Source organism: Anticarsia gemmatalis, chromosome 6 (genome assembly GCF_050436995.1).
Source record: "Anticarsia gemmatalis isolate Benzon Research Colony breed Stoneville strain chromosome 6, ilAntGemm2 primary, whole genome shotgun sequence".
Lineage (NCBI taxonomy): Eukaryota > Metazoa > Arthropoda > Insecta > Lepidoptera > Erebidae > Anticarsia > Anticarsia gemmatalis.
Window position 1 is genome coordinate 12270192 of NC_134750.1, and position 22549 is coordinate 12292740.

Consider the following 22549-nt stretch of genomic DNA (forward strand, 5'->3'; position numbering starts at 1 on the left):
ACGCATAAGAAAAAGTATTTAGTGAGTAGGTACTCATTTTAAGTCTCTCCCTATTGTCGTCATTCAATCGACAAAACGTCGTAAAAAGCCGTTTCTTTTAAAGGAACTCCCCTTAAATATATATTTACGTAATGAGGTTATAAGCGACCACGGTTTATAATATAAAGCCTGGTAACAGACAGAAAGACGAACGCGCCGGCAGCGGAGTATTAGTCCTAGACTCCTAATTTTACCCTTTACAAGACCTTAAAAATCAAAAGCCGTGAAAATCCCAGCATTAGACAAAATTGAAAATGTTGCACAAACAACTTTGCTAAGAACAAAATCGCTTACGCTTATTCATAACATACAAGCTATACTCACTGGACCTCGCATATTGCTAAACTAAACACAGCCAAACTTGAACCAACGAATATCCAAACTTTGATAACTACTCGCGAATATTTAACATCCATACAAGACATATGAATAACTACACCATTCAATTTTATACCTTATCTTTGTATAACTAAAGTCGAAATCCCTCTGAGTGTGGTTCGTTCATTTAAACTTAAGTCGTACTCACATAAGGATTCAAGTTCTGATTTCAAAGACGGACTTATAATCTGAAACACTTGACGTAATACTTGTTTCAAATTTGAGTGAGGTAAGAATGTTATTCATAATGTTGACTTTCTTGAGGATTTTGTTCTTATTGAGATTAGAATTTATATAAGAAGAGCTTAGTATGAGCAGTGTTACTTCTTCGCTTACTGGAAATGTGATAAGATTGTTTTTATACATACATAGTATCATGATCACCAGAAGTCTTAGGCAGAGGTGTATGAAATACACCCACGTTTCGCTATGAACAATGTTAGTCCCATGTAATAGGGGTGAGCTTATTTGACAATTACCGGGCACATAACCATATTTCAAACATATTGAGATAAGAAAAGATCAATATCACTTTGCTCAAGCCGGGATTCGAACCCGGGATTTCATGATCATTAGTCGGTTACTTAGTATAAAAGTACAAAATTTAGTAGTTAGTCTAAAGCGCCTTTTAAGCGCCAAACTGTCGTAAGTATCTTAACTATACTTGTATTGCTGTGTGAACTAAACCTAAGTAAAGGTTATCTCTAAAACCTTGATCATTGTGATTTCTATGAAATAATGTTATCAATGACAGGTCATTGATTGTACTCAAATCAAAACTTTATTTTAAAGTACATATTAATTAGTATCTCACTAAACTGAAAATGTAAACAAATGGTTTCGTTGCATAATAATAACGTTATTTTATCAGAAATCTATAGATTTATTTCGACCATGGTTGAAGTTTAACAACTAGTTACTAGATGGCGTTAGTAGTATAAAGCAAGAGTCTTGAAAGTTATTAAGAAGTGGCAAAAAAGACAATTATCATCATCGGCATCAATTATTTTTAACCCATTACTGTGGAACAAGAGTCTCCTCCCGTAATGAGGGAGTTCCTTGAGTCTACCACACTGTCCAATTGCGAGTTGGAGTTATTTATTTTTATTGACATTTAATAAAATTATCATATTCAATATGGATTTAAATAAAACGCAAATCTACTAGCAATATAAATAATATTAAAACAATACATTAATAAATCAAATCAATTAATTCTTGTAAAACTGATCATCTTTCACATCACTATTAGCGAGGTACTTGTCTAACCACGCTTCGATCACTGGGAGGTTCTCAGCAGACCATTTGGCTTCCTCTCTTATATTCCTCATGGACTTCTCAATGATGTGTTCAGCGGAGCCGAACTCGCCTTGGTGAGTGATGTAGAGGTGGGAGACCAGTTCTAGACCTTCTTCGGTGGTGAAGACTGAAGTCGCTGAGGTGATTAAATTGTCCCAAAGGTTGGTTCGGCTTGAGTACCTGTGGTTTTGAAAATAGAGTTAGGAATTGTTGAAGAAATTGTCACAAAATAGGGGGTATTTATGGGAATTTACTGATTATATACAATACATAAGGTTCTCTTTTAATTCCTAAAATAATCAAATCAATGATTAGACAGGTGATGAAAAATTTTGTAGCGATTATAGTGGAGCCATTTATATGGAGTGTAGGATGTAATGGAGGAGCCAGTAGTGTGATAACAAAATTTCGTTAGATATTGTGTAAATAATTAGAAAGATTGTCCTTTTCAAATAGGAGTACGACTCAATCAAAGATTTTTTTATCCTATTATATCATACTTTAAAGAAAATTTAAAACACCTTGTTAATTTCATATGTAATTCAGATCTATCTAACTTTCGATTAACAGTTATCTCTGAAAAAATATATCACAAAGCGAAACACTGCAAGACATTAACATCAGGAAAACTAGAGGACATTCACAAGGTAACAAGAAACAAAAAGCAAATCTTCCAGAAACCTCCTTACAGACAGCTGATTCACTGACATTTGTACACCAAGTCATCAAGTTGCCAATACGTTGCCTGTTTCATGTCAGACCACGACAGCTCAATAGCGCAGCAAACGTAATGGACACTGACCTTCGCCCGTCAAAGAGCATGAATTCTTCAGAAGATAATTGTGTGGAAATACGTGGAAGTTACAAACTTGTTGAATTTAATGAGCTGACAAAATATTAAGTTAGAATGTGATATAGGAAGATACAGTTTTCTAAGAATTTTTTTTGTTGTATGATGAGAACCCAAAGCTTTGAGAGGAGATGGAATCAATATAATAGAAAATAACTTTGTAATATGGAACTAAAATATTGATCATATAATGTACATAGGTAAATAAAATCACGTTTTTCTTCTAAGGGGCTAAACAGAGACCAAACATCAGATTTAAAGATTGGTCAATGAATACAAAACATATATCCTTGAATTATTTAACTTTACAAAGGCATAATAGATCAATATCTGTATCTTTTTGGAGAGATCAAACTGTAAAGATTGCTCCTTGTTTCATCACTGCAAAACCTGTCAAAAACCTTCAAAGAAAACATTAATCAGGTAACCTCTTACCTCTCCTTCAACACATCCCAATTGTTGCTCAAGAAATGGAACAGCGTAGTATAACCTCCAGAAGATCCCGTCAGCATACTGAATATTAAGAACATGTCAGTTTCCGAGAAGTTTCCGTTGCCTTCCAGCATGGTGATGTTCAAGAGGCGGTTGATCTTGTTCTCTGTTTCAGGGCATCCAGCCAAAGTCTTCAGGAGGTAGGTCCTCTCACTCTGCATCCTTGAGGGGGGGAAGTTGATGACCCTTTGGAGTCCAAACTCCCATTCTTTCATGGTTCCCCATTTGAATACTGGACAGATGTACTGGTTTCCTAGTCTGTGAAAATATATAATACATGTGAAAAAGGTCTCGTTAAAAAAAAACCTTTTTTTTTTGCTCTTTTAGTAATGCGTATCACATATTGTATGTATTAGTTGCAATATTCTAGCGGCCTACCCTAATTTCTTTCGCTCTACACTCTAATCTCAACAAATTATACATACCAAAACCTTCCTCCGGAATCATTATAGGTATTAGTAAAAATCGCATGAATAGTTAGCCAATAGATTTTGAGTTTATTGCAGATAAATTGACGCGGCGTGTAACTTTGTTTTATAACAAGTAGTGAAGATTGGAGGGAGCATTTTCTTTCCGTGATACAAAAATACAAGAGAGCTGTAATAACACACGTATGTTCTTTCCATCATAACGCTCTTCACGTACATCTAATAAACAGGAAGAACACCTAAACTCACACAAATTGTTCCAGAAACTTCTAATTTTGATTACATCCATTCATTAGGGGTTCCGCAAACAATAAATTGGTTATTCCGAAAAGGAATCTTCTGGAAGAAAACTTTGTATAACGCATTAACATATGAATAACTCTATTATAACCTTATAACTCGGGTTCTAAAAGGATTATTGGAAATAAATGGTATCTCACGCATCATGGTTCTAAAAGAGGTCTATTTCTGTTTATCCTGGCCCCTTTCAGGATATCAGTGGACTCGATAAAGGGTCGCATTCAAAGTTAATTGAGTTAGCTATTTGTATCACAGAAAGTAACTGGGACAGATTTTTTTGTTTAACACAGTTTTTTGTTTAGATATTGAATCTAAACAAAAAACTGTGTTAAACAAAAAAATCTGTCCCAGTTACTTTGTATGCTGGAATTTCTCGGTATATAGAATTGTATTCTTGTTTAAAGAGTTCTGTGTTGTAGAACTGTTACTAAGAATAAGTAATTATGTTTTCTCGAAATTGAAATATAAAAATCTAACAGTGAACATATTTTTGAGAATTTTAATTAAGTTGAGTATTCAACAGCAGCTTTTATAAGCTCAGAAGTATTTTACAAATGGATATGATTTTTAAGTTGTTGTTGTAAGAAGGTTTGGATGAAACATCATATCATTTCACCAACAATCAGTTCGTGACTCAAATGGGTATTGGACCTCTGGCCTACATGAAATATTTTTTGATAAAATTGGAATTGGAGGATAAGTAAAGTTTTAACTTACGTTTTGTTAGTTATTTATCGATCATTAACCGCAAACACATTAACAATTATTTTTTACTTATTATCTATATTTTGTATAAATCACAAGCTTAATCTAAGCCATTGCTATACTTACGGATTTCCCTCATCAGGGTTCTTGGCCTGCATCCACTTGCTGTACTGTTCCTGAGCCTCCCTGATGCATGGTTTGTATCCAGCCTTACACAAGAACGACTTGGTCAATGCCCGAAGGTTCTTGCGCCAGGCTTCCTCGTCTTCCTTCTCGTCCTTAGCTAATTCTTCGTACAATGGGCTCAGCAGGATTCTGACGTAGGCCTAGGAAATGTAGTAGCTCTTAGAATGGATAATAAAAACATGATTGTTAAAAGTAATTTCTATTGCACTTGAGTGTAATCGAGTATTTTCTTGGATACAACTGTATAATACGAAAGAATCTTAAGATGTTAAAGGAACGAAAGTTTTTAAAACGCAGAAACAATGGAGTATCTTTCTTTCAGCACCTATGATTTCTGCACCTAAACTATTCCTTATTTCCTGTAACTGAAGTTCTGAGAAATTGCTGCTAAAAGAGGAATACTTCGAAACGGACAAACCATTATCACACTGAAGAATATTTAAACTACTCATTATTTATGCTTCAAAACAAGTCCAAATAAGATCAAAGTAACACAGTCCAATTTGTAAATAACTTCATTCAAACAGTACGTGTGATTTATATAAAAACGTGCGGATGGCAGTCTCCCCTGAGATGTTCTCAGATGGATTACTTTTCATCCGCCTGCACTATTCTTGAGTGTCTATCCTTGATTCTATCCCAGACGTGCAACGTTGAATATTTTTCTTTAATCATGAGATTCTCCCTCAATATATAATCAGTATGGACCAAGATTTCAGTTCGTACAAGATTTTTTGACACCATTATTTTTGTAAATAAGTTTTAAAATTATAATTTACTACACTTAGTATATTTTTAGTCTGAATTCATTGAATGGTCATGTCTAACACATTTGTCTTATATTTTCAAGTGCTGCAAAACTACAACAACATTAAAAATACTAGATTGTAGTCGACTTGCAGTTAAAACTACCAGCACTTAATAAAATATCACTTGAGAAGACTTACTTTTAAAAGACTTAACCCTTAACAGAATTCTGAATATACGTCCTTACCTGGAACTTTCCTTGCAGACACTGACAGATATGCCTTCCAATATGATCAATCATGGTGAATACTGGATCCCATACCAAGTGGTGTCTCTCATTCTTCAAGAAGAGTGTCATGTTGAAGGCAGTGGCGAATGAGAGCTCTCCAGCATAGGCCAGGTTCCAAGCATCGTGGAGGAGCTTGGCACGGGTCAGTTCTGGCATCATCAGCCTCTTGTCACTTTGAAGGAAGTTGGATAGGAGGATCCAGTTGTCTTGGTCGTAGTTCACTGGGTAGGGTGCTAGAAAAAATAAAAAAGATGCTTTTAGCTCTTGTCTTAGCTATTAACTGCCAAAAGTAATGATTATTACCATTGTGCAAAATATTGGTATATAATATGAATATCAAACAAGGATATGAAAATCACATTCTTTAGACATAGTATGGACTGAATCCATATTACGTACTTATGTGGAACAAGTGGCCCACCCGGCTTTGCCTAGGCTATATATTATTAACTTTAACAAATTTAGACTAAATCCTCCCCCAGGAATCTTTCTATACACTACTGGTAAAAACCGCATGAAAATTAAGGTCCGATTTTCGCAAACAAACACACTAATGCACGACGGAACTATATCTATAAAATATATTAAAATATGTAGAGGAAAGCTTAAAAAATGACTAAAAACCTATTGTACTAATAGTTTCTCACTCTTAAAACGATAATTTCCATGAACAAACATTATGAACACTAAAACAAATAGCCTAGCACAAAATAAATGACGTTATTACACAAGGCAGCGAGCTCAGATCACTAATGCTAAGTCCTTGACCCAAATTGGACTCTAGACCTGAGAGCTACATTCGTGAGGCACTTTCCATCATCCTCAGCTTTCAGCTAGGTTTTTAGAGAACAAGGATCTTTTTGCTTGAAATAGGATTTTTGCCGTTGTTCCAGAATTAATCTCTCTATTTGTTTAGTCTTCAAGAATTGTGTTTGATTTGATTCATTTGACTTGTTGTATCAATCAGATTAATCAAATGCAAAAGTGTTTTAAACAATCGATCGTTGTCACAGGCAGCTTGCATTAGATAATACAAAACTTATCATATTTTTTGTCTGCGAGACAGGTTTCAATGGAAAAGGAGAATGGGCAAAATAGTATGGAGCCTGGGCGATCCGCGGCCAAACTTGATTTTTTGTTTTTTTAATGTAGTTTAGTCCTAAAATTACAGTGTAGAAGTTTTATTGCCGCGACGCACTTATATGACGAACAAAATACATTTTTGTTTTTGAGCACTTTTAATAGTATAAAAACATATTTTTGGCTTATATTCGGAGATTAAATAAAAAGTACTATTTATATTATTGCATACAAATGTAGACATTATTAATATTCGAACAATCATAACATGTAAATATAATCGTAACAAGTAAACATCTTGCTCCTATATAATATATTCACTGAGACGACTTATCTGTCTTGAATGCTCAGCTTAAAAACGAGGCGTTCATAGCCAGTTGCGCTCGCTGGTCAGTAAACGATCTGTTGGTTAAGCAACCGTTGGCGCGGTCATTCTATAGATGGGTGACCGCATTGTGGTATTTGAACTGAGCTTCTCCGTGCTTCCGAGGGCACTTAAAAAGTCGGTCCCGGTTGTTGTCAACTAAGATAATATTCGGGCGGCTTGAACAACTTTGAAACTAGGTGAACCATATGATAGATAGATACGAGTTACGATTATTGTTCATTATGATGGCATTGCAATCGTTATAAGAAGATGTAACGTTATTACACAACATTAAATGCATTACAGACACGAAATAATTGTATTTGTTCTATGAAATTCCATCTGGGGGCACGGAAGTGCCCCCGCAAGTCGAGCAAAAAAAAAGCGGCACGGCCGTAACATCCTTTTCTCGAAGCAATTCGGGCTATTTTTGACACCCCTATAATTTCGTTGTGGATAAAACAAGAAGCCTGGATTTTCAGCAACTAATCAGTCATTGTATAAACACGGTATATTTAAAATTTCAGTCAATTTGAACCAGTAGTTTAAGAATGACAACTTGTTAAAATTTTGAATTTTGTCACTCACTGATTCACTGACTCACTGACTCACCGATCATCAAAAGTCTAAGGTACTTCTAGCAGACTTAGAAGCTTAAAATTTAGAATACAAATAGGGATTAGTGTCTTAATCATGGGAAAAATTTAATATTTTCTAATTTCGGTCCAGTTTTCTAAATACACCAACTGCAACAATAACTTTGTAATCCCATATAAATGTATAAGATTACAAGGTTACATTTGCAGTTAATGAATTATTATTACTGTAGAAAATAAAATAAATAGGTGTAAATAGGTACCTACTATATGAGGCATAACGGGAGGGGGTATAGGGTGGGTAAGGGTGTTTAGCCCATGAAACTGAACAACATTCCCATAGGAAAATATGTTGAATTATGAAAAAAAACATCTTTCCATACAAATTGGACTTATGTTCGCTCTACAAAAAGAAGTGAGATGCCATCAAAAACATTCTGTAAAAACCTCAAGTCTCGCCGTAAAAAGTTGTGAGATCTATATAATACCAAGTCGATTAATCTATTTAGTCTCCACTTAAAGGACCTTCTGTCTTAAGTTATTACGTATGTTATTGTCATGCCAATTAAAAAAAAAACCTTTAAAACAAATAGATCGACTTGGTCATCGCAAGAAAACACAAATCCGCCATTAACATTTCAGGAGCATTAACTTCTCGTCATGCTGTGTAGTGCGATACATACTAATAATTAAATCATGCGATGGCCAGGTCGGTCTATTTGTTTTAAAGGTATTTTTTTTAATTGGCATGACAATAACATACGTAATAACTTAAGACAGAAGGTCCTTTAAGTGGAGACTAAATAGATTAATCGACTTGGTATTATATAGATCTCACAACTTTTTACGGCGAGACTTGAGGTTTTTACAGAATGTTTTTGATGGCATTATATTTACATGTCAATATATTGTTTCCTGAAAGGATTGCAGCGAAACGTTCTTAGTAAAAGTTGTTCCTAGTTATCATTACTTTAATTTGACACTACTTTCATTAATGGCCGCCGACCGCCCAGGAGTGCCCATTCTCCTTTTATAAAATAGAATCTGTCGCTCGATTTTCGTCTACCGACAACCGGCTAGTCATCAAGAAATTCTGTATGAAAATCTGATCTGCGTCTCTAGTGGACGTCGTAGGAACTGTTTTTGCATTCCTTTTAAAATATCAAACTCTCGATACCTACTAGATGGTTCTAAATGTAGAGAATCGCGCTACAGATTGTAATTTTTGCCAAGTTTTAATGCAAACTGAATAGAATAGAATATGTAAAAAAATGTGCACATATTTCGTTTTTAGAAAGAACCCGTTTGACAATCTAAAAAAAAATCTGAAAATGATTGCTGCCAACTTGATACCAGTCTTTGTAACATGGTAATAGAAGTTAAAGAATCAGATAAGACATGGTTAGGACAAACAGGCATTTCCTAAACACAGTGCTTCTGTTACTTCTCAGGTAACATCAAAAGGTATCTTAATAATAAATTCAGTGCGCATATTTAACGTCTCCATTGAAGCGCAGAACTGCAATTAACTCGAGATCGTATCATAAAGATCACAATACAAAGATATGCAAATAATAAGCCCTGCCATTTCTCAGTCCCTTTCCGACAAAGACAATGAATGAAATACATTAATATGAATTTCTAAGTGCCTTTTGGAGTATCAGTGATTTTTGATGAGGTCTGTATTGGGCGTCATAGCTTTTGAAATATTGTTTTGCAAACTTTTGCTGGTAGCTATGCCCCCAAAAGGTAAAAAGTATAAAAGCTATTGTTTAAACTGCCAGTACAAATGTTTTTTAATTTATACATATGTACATAATATAACACCTGTTATTCCTGAAGGGCAGCCAGAGGTGAATAAAATACCGTTTCGCTATTAAGTTAGTCCCACGTAATACAGGGCGAGCCTATTGTCATTTACCGAACACGTTATTAAACTCCGTGCTACAACTTTAATACAAGTTTCAAAATACCAGTACTATTTTGACTGACCCAGGAAATGGACCCGGGACAACAATGATCATTAAGTTTTATACACTACTGAGTGAGCCACAGAGCAGTAAACCTCACAATTATAATATAATACATATTAAAAAAAGGTAAGGAAATATCAAAATCAAAACCCCATGTCTCCTTGTTTCGGAAAGACTGTTTTGCATCGATATTTTCTTATGGAAAATGTTTTTTTTTATGAAATTTATAAAAGTAATGGATGGCCACAAGGCTTATAAATCCCAGCGTCAACAGAATATAATATTGCAAATGTGAACTAAATCCTGACTGATGATCGTACATGTATCTAAATCACAGTCCAGTGGATACTGACAATGCTATCATAATCCGTCGGGTCGTGCTTGCTTTGTATACTTGTGTACAAATATATACATACTGCATAGATTGGACATCCGTTGTTGTTTAAACTATTACTGCTAGTATGTAACAATATTTTTCTTAGTTTCATGTTAGCTTTAATTAACAAAAAAAACTTTAAAATATTCTCAATTGATGATTCTCAAAACAGAAAGCAAAAATTCCAATTGCAGCAGGGTAAATAGTTAGAAATTATGCATATGAATAATAGGCATCAAATAATCTCTGATGAGTTGATGGTTGTGGACAGGGGTATGGAAAGAGGTTAGGACAGACTTACCTGATAGAAATGAATAGAGAAAGAATATAATATTGCACCTTCTTAGCAAATCAATCACGAATCAATACCCATGGTGATTCGGCACACGGCACTACCATTGCGTCGGAAGGTCGTAGGTTTGATTCCCACACGGGACAATTATTTGTGCGATCCACAAATAGTTGTTTGGGTACTGGTTGTGCTTTGTGTCCGTTGTTTGTATGTTTGTAAAAATCTCCGCAAAACAAGTGCAATTATCAGCGCGGGAGTTGTTTAAAAAATATACATATGAGATATACATCTGATGAGATCTTTTAAACTATTGCAGCTGAATATAAACCTACTGATTTCAGTTCTGAGAGTGTTGATTTTCAAAGAAGATTACGTTATTTCAGACCTGTGCATAAGTAATAAGATATATGTAGCATTTATACAGCCGCACGTTATTACACCCAATGTGGAATGTTACGACGTCTTTTATAGGCACGCGGTTCATTACAAGATTTTACACTTTTCATAACGTCTCCAAATTTTCGTAACCCAAATACTGGTGTAATGTGTGCTCCAAGATATTATTATACTTTCTGTTTCTACAACTATTGAAATAGCTTCAAAATTGTTAATTCAAGCAACTGTTTGTTTACTTTATTGTCATGAGAGCTAAAGCTAAAAAAAAATCCCTTGTAATGACGGGATTTTTTTGGTAAGAAATCTTCTGAAACAAATTTGTGGGATAGGTAAATATAATTTCTATGTACTATGGCCCAAACAACATTTTCAAGCATATTATGGACAATCTTATTTACTTGACATTTCGTGCGATAAAACATAATTTTGTTGTGGAATTAGGGCAGGGAATTATTAAGGGTCGAAAATAGCGAGGCTGCACCGCGTATCCTATGAGAAAACAGAAAAGTAACTGAAACTACAAACTTTCAACTTACCAATTTCTTCAGGATTCACAACAATGAACTTGCTCTTCTCAGGCATGTTGCTAATCTTCAATTCCTTCTTGTCCTTCATCCAGGTAGCTGGCTGTGTGTTCTTCAAGTCTAAGGAGTCTTCTTGAGCCACTACGATGGGAGCTAGCCATGACATCTTCGCTGCTTCAGGCACATCGTGGGGACGCTCGCGGAGGTATACTTTCTGTTATGAAATATATGATTTAAGCAAATAATAAACTATTCTATTATTTATTGCTTTAGTAAGAGAAACTGGTCATTGAGGAAACTCCTACAATGAAAAAGTTTTTTAAATGGGATCATATCCCTCGGTTTCGTACCAGTAATGCCATCTAGTATAAGCTTACAGTACTATTACGTTCCGCTTTCGGGATGACTCCGCTAGGCGCCACTTTCTATTCAGTAAAAATAACTTAAATTAAGTCCTTCGGCATTTTTTAAAGATTGATTTCAAAAAACAGTAATTAAACTAAAAATTCTAACTGCCATTTCCCCTCGTAATTGCTCTACACTTAAACAACGTTTATCAAAGCAAAACTAAAAACTACAGACGTAATTCTATTCATTTTCTCTTGTATTTTCATTGAATTTAATTAAGTTATTAAGCATAATTCTAAAAGTGTAGTAGGTACATATAACTTACTTGAGTAACAACAGCAGTCTTGCTATCATACTGTCTCTGTACATTGATGAGTGGGAGCCTGTCCTTGGTGATCCAGCTCTGGGCTACGGTCTTGATGTCGATGTCTTTGGGGATCCTGCCGTCTTCCAGTGCAGCGGTGTTCAGGGCGTTCCAGATGTCATCACCGGTGAAGGTTTTGAATTTGCTATGAATAAAAACAACAGATATTCATCCTACTCTCTCAATTTTATTCAATCAGAATTTAAGGTTTGTTGTTGGTAGATAGTAATAATCGAATATGGACAATAATTAAAATTCATAAAAATTATAATCTATGTATACGTTTTCGTGCTAGTCGTACGATTAAATTTGTCTCCCGCTTTTACTCGTTAGACTATTGATCGAGTAATGATGCTAACATATTAACAGATTTTTTTAAATAAATCTTATATAATGAAGAAGTTTGCCTTCGAAAGAAAAGCGACTAAAAACCTGTGACCAGCAGCTGTATACCAAAGCAAAACAAAGCCCAAAAGTTTTCACTTACCGTGACTCCAAGAACATCCGAATCCCTTTCTTGAAAGTCTCATCTCCAAGCGTATAGTTAAACATACGGAACAGCAGCTCGATCTTCGTACAAGCTGTTTCTTGCTTCATGCCGGTAATGCGAGAGTGAGGGTAGCGCTTGCTGAACTCGTAGTACAAGGAGTACAGAACTGTTAGAGGCCATTTACCTTCCATTTCGGAGCCGTTGTTAATCTGGATAAAAATAGTTATTGAAGCTTGCATTTTTTTAACGACTTTAACACGGAGGAGGAACTATTTGGTGTAATTGTTTAAGTTGTCGTACTTGTGCTTTCACTAAATAACGTGGTTACAAAATTTTATTTACAAAAAATATGTTTTTACGCTGTTTCATGTATTGTAGTAGGTAAAGTTCAGATAGTTTTAAAACTTAGTGTAGTAAAATATGAGAATAAAAATAGTTAATTCACATTTGCGATTACTATTATGGTCCTTAAAGTCACAGCTTCTCCTTTCTTTTTTATTTATTAATCGTTTAATTACAAGTATCTCCAACTGCACTTCATTAATAAAACCAAATAATTATCCTATCGTTACCTTAAAAGCAGTAGCAGCGGCGATGTACCCTACAAGAGCCTTGTTAAGATGAGCATCGGACCACCAGGCAGGTGTGGTGAAGGCACCGAGCCATTGATACGACAATTCCTGGGCAAGCTGAAGGTACCCACGGCTGCTCAGATCACTCTCCCTGAAAATATCTTGGCAATAAATATCTAAAGAAGACTAAAAGGTAAGAAAAGTAAGAATAATGAAGACCTTTTCAGCCAGGACATATTCAGTTGAATCAAATCTAGAATCTAGTGGAAGCTGTTCTTGCTCTTAAGTTGTGATAAAGCTAGAATGATGCTTTAAAATATCAAATTTTCCGTCTAAAATTGGTCCATGAGTTTATGGTAGCGTAATGATAAGGTCTTTTCTTTAAATTCAGTTCGAAACGTTAACTGTATTACAATAATGTGAAACACACGTTAGAGGCGAACCATTTTTAAATTATGATACTAGATGGCGTTACTTCTTTGCATATAAACATCGTTTCAGTTAGTTACACAAAGTACCGTGAGATGGCTCTTATCGATTCAAATTCAAGATAGTGTTGTGTTCCTCCTTGGTTCATCTAAATAGCATATAAGCTCGAATGAAAATGTTTTATATATAAGACTGATAGGCGTGCGGCGGCGGTTAATCCATAATACGTACAATTTTTTGACAGTTCAATCGGGTACGATATCCCTCGGTTGGACTGAATGAAATTCTAATAGAATGCATGACAAGTGTCGTTTTGGTTGTTGTAGTACTAAGCTATGCGATTACAGTATTGGTACTAGTTAAAAATTAGGTTGAGTGGAAAATTTTGTCCAATGCACGAGGCGATTTTTACGCTTCCACTTGGAACAATTCGTGGACAACGATCGCTTCGAAATATATGATATGTTAAATGAATAAATAAAATTGTACAGTATTCTTAAATCTTGTCTTCAAAAAACCGTTCACACCCCATTTTTAACATCACAACTGTAGAGGTACTCAAATCTACTGTAACAATATAAAAAAATTGGTGAGGTCTTTCCAAATTCCTTACCTGAACACGATAAGTCCCCAATTATCAGCTGGCTTCACTCCCTGATAGTTCGGCAGCGCTACAATGTCCAAACGACGGAGAGGGAGAGGCACTCGCCACACCTGAGCTAATTCTTTGAACACGCGGATCACTTTCTCATTGACACCGTCCAACGCTTCCAGGTATTCTGGACGACCCCATACACGAATTTCTGTAGAAAGAGTTCGTGTATTAAACGAAGAAATCATTTTAGTAATTGTTATCAAGATTTCCATTCTTTCATATTTTCTTTAACCAAAATACAGAAGACAGAATCAAAGCTTAAGGACTGTTTATTACAAAGAAATGAAAGTTTTTGACGGCGACTTTGTTCATGTGAACATCACCTTGATATCTCAATAAAGCAGTCTAGATAACAAATTATGTATTTCCAGAACAAAAGTCACCCAGGATCCTCTATGGACTTTCCTCTATCCCCTTGACTGTAAATCGAACTCTTGGCCGCCATCACCCAAGGAATAATAAAAATTGCCAAGAACTTGTCAACTTACCAATCTCATTGCCAAGTTCATCCTTGTACATAATAGAATTGTTCAATTGTTTGAGGTCAGCGATGACAAGACCGAGGGTGAAGGTTGACATCGGAGGAGTCTTCTCAAAGTGATCGGTCACCGCATCGGGCTCATCGGGACTGTTAGGAAAGAATATTATTGTCAATATAGATTATTGACGTTCCTCGAAGGATGGCCGGGAAAAGCAAGCGACCGAGAGGTCTGGAAATCTGCGGGATAGGCATCTGTCCATAAGTGGGACACTGTCAAAAGCTAAATAGATTGAAATATTATAATAGTGTGTTTATAGAGATGATCGCATGACATTAGTATTTTCATACTTTGTCTTGTATTAAGCTACTAATACTACTTACTACTTAAGTTTTAAGGAGTTACGAGTACTTGATTATCTATGTAGGAACCCAAAAGCAACAAATCGAAAATCGAACTTAACTAAATCATGAATTTGAGAGAGCACACATATTATAAAAGTATCCTATTTCCTAACAAACGTGTAATCGTCTTTCTGCTTTAAGAATTTCAGTAGACTACTTACATGTTTTCAGTTCTGGCTACAGGCACATTGCTGAGCGCGACCATATTCCTAGGTCTGACCACGCTCAATTCAAATGGCGTCTTGTAACCAGGCTCATCGAAGCACGGGAACATACGACGTGCGTTGTTGGGGCGCAGCTGGGTTGCTGCTACCACCCTGCACAAAAATTCTTACTTAAGCCCTAAAGACGGCCAAGATTCTGATGTCATGGAGATCATTCGCTTTTTACTCCGAAATATGCAGTAGTCGCAAGGTTTTCCGAGCTCCGATTTAAACGTAAAGGGTATGTAAACAGTATTTTATTTATTCACGAGACAATAAAAACTAAAAAAAGTATTCATCAACAACTAATATCTTACCTTTCAACTTCTTGTTCCGGGGCAGTGTAAGTAGTTTTAAAGAAAGCTTCCATTGACGATGTCTCCATGTTGCCCTTGAAACTGAACTTGAGGAATCCAGTGGAGCCTTTTGGTACATTACGCTCCAAGTACAGTGTGTATATTGGCTTTTTGGGATCCATTGACCACTTGTTGATGACGATTTTTCGAGATTCCTTGCTATAATTTCAATGGACATTTATTATTACAGAGTCTTTAAACTTAGGTATCGAATAATAAAAGGTGTTTGACAATGGATTGTTTAAGGACCACATCAAATATTCTAGGCAGAGATATTCTTCGAGCTCTTTAATAGATAGCTTGTGTTAGAGTAAATGGAAGAAATAACTTAATTTTGCATTAAATATGTAAAAGATGTACCGAAAGACGCAACGGGGGTAGGCCACCGACCAGGTAAAAGTGGTAAGTGAGTTTAATTCTTACTTTTAAAGACGTTATATTTTTTTGCTGATTCCTATAAATAATGATCTGGCGGAGTAAATTATGTGCAGTACTTACGTGTCATCAGGGAAATGAGCTCGAACTTCAGACTCCAAGATCTCAAGATCATGCGAGCAATGCACGGCGAGCTCATTGCCTTCCTTCAGCCAGGTCACGTTGATAGCCACATGACCTTTGAAGACAGCATCTTCAAGATACGGTTCTAAGTCTAGTTTATAGCCAGTCGGTTCAACGACTTTGTCCAGGCGAGTTTCCATCGCAAGACCATGAGCATTGTTCAGGTCTATGCTTCGCGCTTTTATTATGTGTATTGGTACCTGCAAGGTTTTTGTGTTTATTGATTTAACTAAAGAAGGTTTTTTCAGGCGAAATTATGTTTTTATTAAGGTTGAAGGGAATGTTATTTTTGTGTATATTAGAAAGTTTTAATCCCATACAATACAATACGAAAGACTACTGGTAACACCTAAATACAATAATTACAATCGTCAGTAATCCATTATTTGGGAATGTCCAACCTAGGACTATTTCTTTGGTACTGAGACATCATGATCACTAGTTGCATACATTACCGCTTAGATCATTAAGTTACTAATAAAATTGTGAATTCATCTATACTTAATATTATAAAGCTGAAGAGTTTGTTTGTTTGTTTTGTTTGTTTGTTTGTTTGTTTGAACGCGCTAATCTCAGGAACTACGGGTCCGATTTGAAAAAATATTTCAGTGTTAGATAGCCCAGTTATCGAGGAAGGCTATAGGCTATATAACATCACGCTACAGTCATTAAGAGCGGAGTAGCAACGAAAAATGTTACAAAAACGGGGAAAATTTTGACTAATTCTCTTAAGTGACGCAAGCGAAGTTGCGCGGGTCAGCTAGTTTAGAATAAATATTGACATTCATGATTATCAAAGCACGCAGGAATCTGAGGAATTTACTTCCAAAGCCGATAAAATATTTATGACTCTGTATTCAGAGAAAATAAACTAATCGTTTGATATAGTATCTAACAGTTAGTCACACGATATTTGAACTATAAATTGATTTTGAACTGAGTCATGTTGAGATCACCAAGAACCAAATGACCAAGAAGTGATTTCATCGTCCATGAACGTGGACACTGGATAGTCATCTGACAATAATATGGGGAGGGAGATCTTACTTTTTAGTCAACAAACTATTACTTGCCGAAAAAAATTGTCATCATTCGTTACAACAATGACTCTTAGGTATATTTCTATTTAAAGTTTTTTGTTTGAAACATTTTCGTGCATCTACTCTAGTAGATTTTTAACTCTTGCTTAGTATTCAAAATACCTATCGTAACTCAATTTAGGACCAACAAAGTTAGGTTTTATAGCGATCAAAGTCTGGACTGTAACCTATGTTACAGGACCTATGTTAGAGATATACATGAGTTTTGTAACTAGCAAAGTTAGCTTTTAAATCGATCAAATTCACGACAGTAAATAGAGGATCAATTTCATGCATCATAATCTTTTTCTATTTCAAACCAGACATTCAAATATTTGCAACACTGCGAATCTTAGAAGAATTCTATTTCTAGATAAAGAAAATAAAGAATCATAAAAAACACTTTGAACATAAAAGTTTTGTTTAGTCCGGTTTTAGTTTAGCATTTATATCTCGTCTGTCTGGATACAAGCCAAAGTATTCGAAAAAAGGTTAAGTTTTTCTTAATACTATTCCAAAAAATGTTTATGAAAACATCTTCCTTGCATTTTGTTTGATTTGTCAATTTAGCTACTATTATAGAAACCTGAACTTACTTTGAAAAGATAATCATCTCTCAAAATATTGTGGACATTTGACCAAATGTATTAGTGACTTTATTTCTACAGACTTATACTGTGACTTCAATGAATGTGAATTCAAATAATACCTTAACAGTAGCAAATAGTTAGATAGCCATTCAAAAATCTATTTTATCTTCTTTATACTTTAAGCCTCTCGTTTTGGCTCAAAAAGATTCCCATGGAATTTTAATCTACAATTTAGCTGTAAGATCACAGTTTACTTAAGTTAATCCTAATTTACAACAGGTACATAAACGAAGATCACGTCAAATCTTCTCCGATAAATAGCTGTCATAATTCGAAGAAAATGATGTCAGCAAGATATAACTTTAGGTTAAACTTTTTTTAGGTTTGTCCACAAATATTTTGCTAAACGAAGATTTTCAACAGGCAAAGTTCAACTATTGCCATTTTTTCTGTAGTTCTGATTTGTAGATACCAGTTTTTTGATAAAAAAATAACATCACCCAAATCTTTTGAATGAATTTTCTGCTTTTTTTTAACCCATAACTGTCCCACTGCAGGGCAAGGGTCTCCTCCCAAATTAGTGGGAGGGGTTAGGCCTTAAGTCCACCAAGCTGGCCAATCGCGAGCCAAGACTTACAAAAATCCATTTCTTTCTAAATCATTTAACTCACAATTCACCATACATCTCCGAAAAATCTCACAACCAATTACACCCTACTAATTTCTAACGATCATAGCAAACAAGTTTACGTACACACTGGTCTGCTAATCACGGCCATAATGAATGAGTGGCCAATGTTTGTAGCCAACATACCGGGTGACGTCATGGTATAAAGTTTGGAATGCACCGTGATGGGGAAAGGTCATGAGTGTTGGTCATAAAAACACAAGACGATTAATAGTGAGAGAAGAATTTGTACAATATTTAGCAGCTTAAGAATACACTAATCTAAAATGATGTATCGCTACAGTTTCATTCCCGTTTATAGCTTACCTCTAATAAGTTATTTAGGTTGCGTACCTTATGAGTTAAAACGGGACCCTACTTAAACTCTACTGTCCAACTGTACTGTCCGATTGAAGAGTATCTACCTGAGGTACTCTTTTCAGAATCCAAAAACGACTGTATCTAGGAAATGCGTTAGTTTAACAGAAATATAAGATTTGTTGTCTAGGACCTTATTTGTATTGAGCAGAGAATGAAAACTTAAAAGAATAACTAACTACCATAGAGATAACCACGCAAACAAAGACAATGCCTACTGTATTGATAAACATAACTTTGCAAGGGATATGCAGCCCACAACCAATTACATAAAACAAATAGAGCATGTCTGGAACTGCTATTACTGTAACCTCATTTTCCAGCCCATTACTTCGCAATAGGCTTGAATGCAACTGGAATTCTTACGTTAATGAGTGATATAACTTCTAAATCGTTGATACTAGACATAATTGGATTCTATATTTTACATTTCCAAGCAATATTTACTTTTTTTCTGAAGCCGTTTAATCACATTGAAACTAGTCAACTACGTCAAACTTTTTTATAGTGTTATGTGCGTGTAGAATACACTCTTTTCCATCTTTCTCATGGCGTGTTGTGATAATAGAATCACACGAATGACGATAGGCCAGATCGAACTATACCAAAGGATCGACGAATACTGACGACCTGATACTCTGCTTAACTTTTCCTTGATTCGGGAAATTGTGTGTACGAATTTTAGAGTTATTCGATGAGACTAGATGGTCTAGGGTATTTATTCATCAATCACAACTATATAGGTACCTTAAGACTAAACTACGTCTTTTTGTATTACGATACAAATAGTTTTGGTAACTGTGTTAAGTTTATTCAACTGGATTACACAAGAGCAATAAATAAACTCTATTTGAATAGCTGACAAAACAGCTACAGTCGTTTGCATTACTATATTGTACTACAATATTATACTCGTACACGATCAATTGAAATATTAGGTCCTATAGAGGTGTGAAGCACAAAGTCGCAAGCAGGAGATGACGTCACAAACCTTATCCGGCGGCATGGAGTTCGCAACTCGCAGACTCAGACACACGACGAGAAGGACACGGCTGATCATTGTGATGCCTTTGCTTGGTTTAACACCTTAAAAAAGAGTTAGGGTTAGTACTACATACATACAAACATATAGAAAATCGTCTTCTTCCCATAGAGTTAGGCAGAGACCAGAGAACGTCACTTGGTATCCCTTCAGACTTTCTTTGCTTCATTCATATCCAAACATTTTGCGATACAGGACCGCCGGTTACGAGTACTACGCACCTCAACTTTTTGCATGACATAGTTAGTATTTCATAATATTGTTAAAATATTGTTCAATGTCAATATTTCTTGCCTAAACATGGTTTCTCTGTGTACAAGAAGACAAAGGATACGTTTAACGATAGTGATTTTTTTATTTGTAAGCTAAAGATGATGGATTGGCCAATTGAGTGACACCTAAATCGAGGCCCACCTTGACGCAGATGTTTGTGGCTCGACAATCTCGCCCTAGGATCTCTGGAGACTCTCGTCGCATAAAGGACCATTGTGAAAAGCGTTTGTAATGGAAAAGGAGTTGCCTTTACCTACTCAGCAGCAGAACTACAGAAAGCTAACTCAAGAGAAATTCCGAGCTAAGAAAAACCCCTGATAAAATTATGCCTCACAAAGCTTCTAGTGGTAAATTCGTGCCTACATTCTGCAAGGGACTTCAGATTCTTCAAAAGTCTACAAAATCAACGCTATAATATTGTAGAAAAAATAGCCAGCTTTAGTATTCCGATTTCTAGAAGTTGAATTTCTAGAATTTCGTTTGACATCCTTAAATCACGTGTGAACAAATCACATTGAAAGGACGTACTCATACAACACAGTTAAACAGGTTAGTGGTCCACAATACTAGACCAATCAACCAATCAAACATGAGAACTCAAACAAAATACAACTACCAGTCACGTTTTTATTCTAAATTCTCTTTTTTGTATGCAAATACTGATTATTTTCAATATAAAGATAGGTATTATGGGGTTCTAAACATCTTGCCAAAAATATTTTATACTATTTATTAATTAAGAAAATCATATTAAGTAACAGATTCCTGTCATAGGAAATCCAGAAATACAAAATGTAAGTCCTGCTTTGTAAAAGACCGAGATCATTTCTCAAAATCGATGATTCAACTCATTATATTTCTTTATTGTGTTAGATACTTAATGTATATGTTACTGTAAAATCCCGAACTGTGGTAAATCCTAAGATTTTCCGGTAAAACCTAAGATTTACCAACTCTCAATGGTAAAAGTCCGAACAAGCCAGAGTTTAAAAACTATGTTACGATATATAAAAAAATCCTCCTTCATAACTATGTTTATAACTATTTCACGGTATAATTATATACTGTGACATAGTTATAAAGAAGGAGTTTTGGGCACAGCGACATGGGTAGGTTAGGTTAGAAGGCTAAGGTGGGAGCGAGCGAAGCGAAGCTCCCACCTTAGCCTTCGTGGTTATTTTTTTTTAACCACCCAGAAGGAGGAGCCCCGCGAAGCGGGGCTCCGGCGACATCTCGACATCATCAAGTGAATATAGGTAAAAGTTCGAAATAAAAGAATAGTTCGGACTTTTACCAATGCGAGTTGGTAAATCTTAGGTTATACCGGAAAATCTTAGGATTTACCACCGTTCGGGCTTTTACAGTAACATATACATACATAAAATAAAGTTTACTAAAGCTCTTGAAAAAGCTTATAGAATAACATACAAAAGCTGATAGAAGATTCCAAAACTATACTATAGGATTAAAAGACTATCACGCACAAAGAGCTGCAGAGATCACAAAAAAAGGCAAGAACTGCTTTTCTGTCTTTTGATTACAATTATATTTACAAACATACAATTTACAAAACGTCGTAAAAGTCCTACATTAATATGAGAATAGTATAACAATAAGTCATTTCACTTACGTGATGATTTCCAGTCGAGATCCAGCACATCACTGGACGGTGCGGTCGGTGTCAGTCCCTCTCAATTGCTGCCAGGATGTGTCTCATTTGCAATCACAGGCATTGTGCTCTCATATCGTTATGTGCTAATGTTATTTACGTGTCAGATTTGTCGACAATTTGTTTTCTATCGCTGTGTGGTGGCGTAAGTTATGACTTTGGAGACGGAAGAAGAATTCATCTTCATGTTAGCTAGTAGTAAATAGTTGTTTTGGTTATACTACGATTATATTTTTGAGAACCAAAAGTAATAGGTATACACAAGATTCCCTATATTTGATTTTCATAACTCTTTCTCGAGCTAGGAGTTAAAGTAACTTGGTGCTGCTTCACACAATACTGCTTTCATAACCGAGATAACAAGACTTAGGAGCCCTAAATTTCACAACTTTATGATTTAAGTTGTGAAATTTGATTGAAATTTAGTTAAATGAAACATCCCAACCTGCACTTAGGCAGAGTGGTAAGTCCATCACTCTGGCTGGGTGCAGGTTAGGATGAGGCCTAGCCCCTTTCTCATTTATACAGAAGACTATTACCCAGAAATTATTTTCAGTACTAACGAAAATAATTCAGAAAAAAAATATATCTCAAAGCAAATTCAAAGAAAATTCGGTCAGGATATTTCTTCTTCTTCTATAAATCAAAATCCCTTCACTAATTGGATAAGTGGTGA

The 22549-nt window shown here is 35.4% G+C and overlaps 1 protein-coding gene across 1 annotated transcript; it reads right to left on the bottom strand.

Annotated features, from left to right (window-relative positions):
• Positions 1 to 1578: 1578 nt before the first annotated feature.
• LOC142973773 (aminopeptidase N) lies at positions 1579 to 21931 on the bottom strand. The gene is made up of 15 exons (XM_076115770.1): positions 21835 to 21931; positions 19881 to 19975; positions 16116 to 16375; positions 15579 to 15776; positions 15220 to 15375; positions 14664 to 14803; positions 14134 to 14323; positions 13092 to 13242; positions 12517 to 12728; positions 11991 to 12174; positions 11330 to 11531; positions 5672 to 5946; positions 4618 to 4817; positions 3002 to 3316; positions 1579 to 1896 (listed from the first exon to the last, which is right to left on the bottom strand). Exons 2-15 carry the CDS (start codon positions 19947 to 19949, stop codon positions 1629 to 1631), a joined length of 2820 nt encoding a protein of 939 aa, XP_075971885.1. The 5' UTR covers positions 19950 to 19975; positions 21835 to 21931; the 3' UTR covers positions 1579 to 1628.
• Positions 21932 to 22549: the final 618 nt, after the last annotated feature.

Excerpts from the sequence above, each read along its gene's own strand:
- LOC142973773 (XM_076115770.1), bottom strand. The coding sequence starts at position 19,949 with ATGATCAGCCGTGTCCTTCTCGTCGTGTGTCTGAGTCTGCGAGTTGCG. Across the intron at positions 13,243-14,133 it reads TGGGGACTTATCGTGTTCAG|GGAGAGTGATCTGAGCAGCC; the intron begins GTAAGGAATTTG and ends AGATATTTTCAG. Across the intron at positions 3,317-4,617 it reads AACCCTGATGAGGGAAATCC|ACTAGGAAACCAGTACATCT; the intron begins GTAAGTATAGCA and ends ATATTTTCACAG.